At 38.3% G+C, this 4832-nt stretch overlaps 1 protein-coding gene across 1 annotated transcript; it reads left to right on the top strand.

Moving 5' to 3' along the window:
* Nucleotides 1-3158: 3158 nt before the first annotated feature.
* On the top strand, nt 3159-4612 carry LOC110899782 (protein LURP-one-related 10). Its single transcript, XM_022146672.2, has 3 exons — nt 3159-3499; nt 3743-3976; nt 4293-4612. The coding sequence occupies exons 1-3, from the start codon at nt 3263-3265 to the stop codon at nt 4491-4493; spliced, it is 672 nt and encodes a 223-aa protein (XP_022002364.1). The 5' UTR covers nt 3159-3262; the 3' UTR covers nt 4494-4612.
* The last annotated feature ends 220 nt before the right edge of the window (nt 4613-4832 follow it).

The raw sequence follows: 4832 nt of genomic DNA, 5'->3' as shown, positions 1-4832 counted from the left end.
ACCCAAAATGCGATAAAAAGGGTTCGAGTATACTCACAGTCGGTGCTCAGCTTGGTTGGATTGAAGGGAACGCGTCTGAGATATCCTGATTACAGATTGATAACGTAAGCGTTGAACGACGTGTGAATCGGTGTAAAGTGTCGGAGGATCAAACGGTAATCCGATCGGGTAGCCGGTCGATCGAGTGACAATCCGCTCAGATGGTCATCCGATCGGGTGACCTTTCGAGTGGATTGTTACTTCGTTTGAGAAGGATGTGCCTGTGTATGATGGCTTTTCTTTTTAAGTTTTCGTTGTAGCATTTTGAAAACATAGAAGTATCTCTACCTTTCAGGTCGATCGATCGACTGGTCGGTCGATCGATCGACTGGTCGGTCGATCGATCGACTGGTCGGTCGATCGGGTGGCTGTTCGATCGGACGGTGAATCGAGACACTTTGGTTGATAAGTTCATAGCAGACTGGTCACTCGATCGGGCGGCAATCTGATCGGGTGACAATCCGTTGGAACTGTTGAAAATCTGTAAAATTGTTTAAGTCTTGATACCAAGTGCAATCCGATCGGATTGCGGGTCGATCGGGTGGCATTCCGATCGGACGGCAATCCGATCGGACGACAATCCGTCCCGCAACTTGATCGTTTCACAACTTGCTTAGTTTGTTAGGTTTCTGCGATTTGATCGAGACGGTATGACTACGAGTTTAAAGAATGGAACTCCACCAAGTCCAAGTCATCGGTTCGGATGGGAATCACCCCGTCCGATCAGTTAACTGTTCTCGACAATTGTTCGTGTTTAACACGATAAGCCGGTCATCTCGTCGATAGGAGCCAGTTCTCAAACCGACACTTCACTATAGGAAGAGTAGAAGGTCTGTACGAGCTCTGTTGCTACCGGTTTCAAGTGAAAAGTTAAGAAAGTTTGAAGAAAACTTAGAAAACTTAGATTCGACTTAGATTTAGGTGAGATTTGTGTTTATACACCGTGGAATCTATCAGATCTGGACTGCTTCTTGATGAGATGGTTTCACACTTCATTGTTCCTAAGAACTCCATGATGACATCACCTTAGAACGACTCAAATCCGAAGATTTAGCGGTGAAAAAGTGAGATTTGATGGTGAAAAAGATGGAGTGCACGTAGATTATAGAAGTACAAGATTTGAAGTAGAAACTTACAAGAATTGTGAGAAATCGAGCGAAAAGGGGCGAATAGCGTCTGGGCGAGTGAGAGCTGTCACATCACTTGAACAGTGATGTCACAAGGGCTATTTATAGGTGAAGAGAAGAAAGGTGGGGGTACCATGGATAGGGTGACTGGTCCGATCGGGTGGCTGTCCAATCGGGTGGCTGTCCGATCTTGTGGCCATCCGATCGACCAGTCATTCGATCGGTGGTCTCCGGTGAATTGCGTTTTGATGTTCCGTTTTGATCGTTAAGTGTTGCGATAGTTTGGTCACACCTTTTCATACCCACTTCCATATATTTAATATAATTAGTCACACAGGGTCGTATAAATATCCACATTTTAAAGTTGCGATACAATAATCGGGTTTCGTTTCGGATATGCGTTACTTTGCGATGCATCACGGCCATCGAGGAGGGTACAATAGGTCCTCACTCAACGTCATCGTGAGCGTTAGTTTGTGTGATGCGATGTGTTATAGCGATAAAGTATGCGTAATATGCGAAAATACTGCAGCATAGCGATGTATGCGATATAACTACATTTTGATCCGAATCTCCGGCGCTAGACGTAACGAGTATAACGAGTAGTAACATCGCACGAACGTGCGGGTTGTTACAAAGTATTTTTACTTGAATACCTATACGAGTACAGGTAAGTAAGGTCTCTTCATAGGGAATATGTGGTTAGTGTTTAACTAATTATAGATAAGCAACTCCCACCTAAGATTCAAGTTAATGATTTCACACATTTTTATTTGTTTTTAGTCTTTTGCGTTTTAGAAAAAAAATCACTTTATTTTATGTTTTTAGTCTATTGCGTTTTAGAATGAACATTTTTTTTGTGTATTTAGTTCATTGCGTTTTAGAAAAAAATATTCTTTTGTGTTTTTTGTCCATTGCGTTTTACGCATTTGGGTTATTGAGTATAATAATAGTGTGCTCGTTTTAAAGATAAAAAACGCTCGTTTTTATGGTACAATTTTTATAAAAAAAATAATATCGTATGAAAAAGTTATTAACGTTTTAAAAACGAGGGAAATTGAAGAAGAGATAAACTATTAACTTGGATGTACTAAAATACCCTTAGAACAACCCACACGCCTCCTTTTTTTGTTCAATATCACCCACTTAATCTTAGCACTTGATTATGTAATAGATAGTCAAGATTACTTCATATCATTCCTACATAAAACATACTTCCTCTTATATCCTGACACTAAGGCCACCTGGGGCGGTCACCTTTTAGCCCGTGATGAACATATATAACGAGTTATAGAAAACAAAACACCATGCGTCGAATTTAAAAAGCGTGGAAATTATCACGCGTGAAGATGTTTTGGGTGGTGAGGGAAATTGTTGGGTGTGGTGGTGAGTGATGACATTTCCACTAACATCCAGCACTAGTGATGGAATAATACTTGATCACATGCTAGAACTTGATTGAAAGTTGTGAGTGAGTGATGAGTGATGACCACCCCTACCCCTAAGTATATAATCAATAAAATTGGGCCTCTTAAATGTGTGGCTCACAACTTATTCTTTTGTTACTAGAAGATATGTTTTCCTTCTTTCTCTCTCGTTCTAAAATGAACAAGTTGAACGTGAAAAACAAAAAAAAAACAAATCTAACCCGCCTTACCGAAACCAAAAATCCTATTAGGCATTTGACTAATCCGAAAAATGAATCTTCCTAGGTTGCTACTACTTATACCGTGGTCTGTATATTCCTGCGTCTGGCAGCATAAACACGATGCAACTGTTTATTAACAATTGTAGTTGTGTATGACTAAAGAATTCATATTTCACTAGTTGACAGATACTTCACTTTCTTTACATACAATAGGGAGTCCACGAGATACACACACGAAGAATATAGAAAAATATCTTGCATCAAGTTGAATAAAATAATATATTTACAGGCCAGTACGTACATGTTGATGTAACTTCTTCGCACCTGAGTTGATCTTAGTCCAAGTCAACTAAATTGTCAACGAAGTTATCATGTTAAAAGTCTTCCCACAGCTCATGCTCCAAGCATCCCAATCTCATAGGAACTACAATCTTAGTGTTAGTTTGTGATGATGGCTCAACCTAGTGGTGCACCTGTATTCCATCCATTTTCTGTCATCAGTCCTGAGTTCATTGCACCAGAATCACTTGAAATTATAGTCGATAAGTATCCTTGTAGAAGCCTTGTGATCACTGATATTAATCATAAGATCTTGCTGAAAGTAAAACCGTGTGACACAACCTTCCATCGTCAGCGCGTGCTACTTGACGCTAACGACAAGCCCATCTCGATGCTCCGGGATAAGGTAATTTTAAGGTTCTATGACTTTTTAAATCCTAGTTGTTTTGTGCATGGATTAACATACTATATATATAGGGTTGTTTGGTGAAATATTTATATTTTTACATGTAACATATATTGTTAAAACACATGTTTCTGTTGGGGAATTTTATATACAACGGAAAATTTGAGAGGCGTGTGATACTTTCAAATCAAATTATTTTGTTGCTAAAACTGACACTGAAATGGACTATATTTTTATTTTCAGGGTATGAGTATGCATAGTAGATGGAATGTATTTAAGGGTGAAAGTAAATCCAATTCGGACATGATATTTAGTGCAAGTAAAGAACACGCAGTGTTCCAGTTTAAGATCAATATTAGAGTGATGTTGGCAAACAAAATGAGAAGCAATGAGTCATGTGATTTTAGGATCAAAGGGAGTTGGTCAAAGGGGAACTTCACTATATATATGGGAGATTCTTCAACAGCAATAGCCGAGGTAGCTAGTTAAAAACAGTTTTGGCTTATGTTAGTGCATATATTTCGCTAGTTCAATATTACTTAAAGATAAGATTATAAAATACATCCTATATATACATTTATGAACTTGCAGGTTCCATCCTTAACGTTCAAAAAACACACTGACTATCCTTTATGTTTCCTTTTTCTAGCAAGTTTAGTCATTTAATTAGTCTAAACTCCGTTTCTTATTAGCGTCAACTCAAACCACGTGACTTTCATGCTTAGATTTCACTAGTTCAATGTTACATAACACTCATACTAAACCTAATTGATGTGACTTATTGATCTTGTAGATGAGTAAACCCCAAGCTTTGAAGTACGCTGCGGACAAATTCACTGTGACAATCCAACCTAACATGGACTATGCATTTGTGGTTGCACTTTTTGCAATTGTTGACGCCATTGAAAACCCTGATGAGGTTAAAAAAGGTTCCGGTGGGAGTGTTGGAGCTGCGTTTGATGTTCTTGGTGCTGTTGGTTCACTCGGGAATTAGACTCATTTTCCAATCAAAAGTTCATGTATGTGTACTATTTTGTTGTCTCATTGTAAAGATTAATGTTTTCACATGAAATCATATGTATTCTATTGAAGTTAAAACCATCACTTTGGTTTTAGTGACGACCAAAATCCATCGCCAGTTCCATCTTTGATACTTATGTTTCTACTTTTAGTAGTGAAGTATTGAAGCAAGCCATGTGTTTACGCTTTTAACTTGTAATTTAAATAGATAAATATCTAACAGTACTACAACCAATATTGTTGATGCAGATTTTGTGTCCGATGCTTGTCGAATAGATTAGTTATTATTTTACGCTGAATTTGTAATAGTTAG

The sequence above is a fragment of the Helianthus annuus genome, chromosome 13, assembly GCF_002127325.2.
Source record: "Helianthus annuus cultivar XRQ/B chromosome 13, HanXRQr2.0-SUNRISE, whole genome shotgun sequence".
Classification (NCBI taxonomy): domain Eukaryota; kingdom Viridiplantae; phylum Streptophyta; class Magnoliopsida; order Asterales; family Asteraceae; genus Helianthus; species Helianthus annuus.
This window is presented reverse-complemented; position numbering and strand designations above follow the sequence as displayed.

What these genes read in the sequence shown, in the direction of transcription:
- LOC110899782 (XM_022146672.2), top strand. Translation starts at nt 3,263, where the DNA reads ATGATGGCTCAACCTAGTGGTGCACCTGTATTCCATCCATTTTCTGTC. An exon ending in TCTCGATGCTCCGGGATAAG is followed by an intron (nt 3,500 to 3,742) that starts GTAATTTTAAGG and finishes TTTTATTTTCAG; the next exon opens with GGTATGAGTATGCATAGTAG. An exon ending in CTTCAACAGCAATAGCCGAG is followed by an intron (nt 3,977 to 4,292) that starts GTAGCTAGTTAA and finishes TTGATCTTGTAG; the next exon opens with ATGAGTAAACCCCAAGCTTT.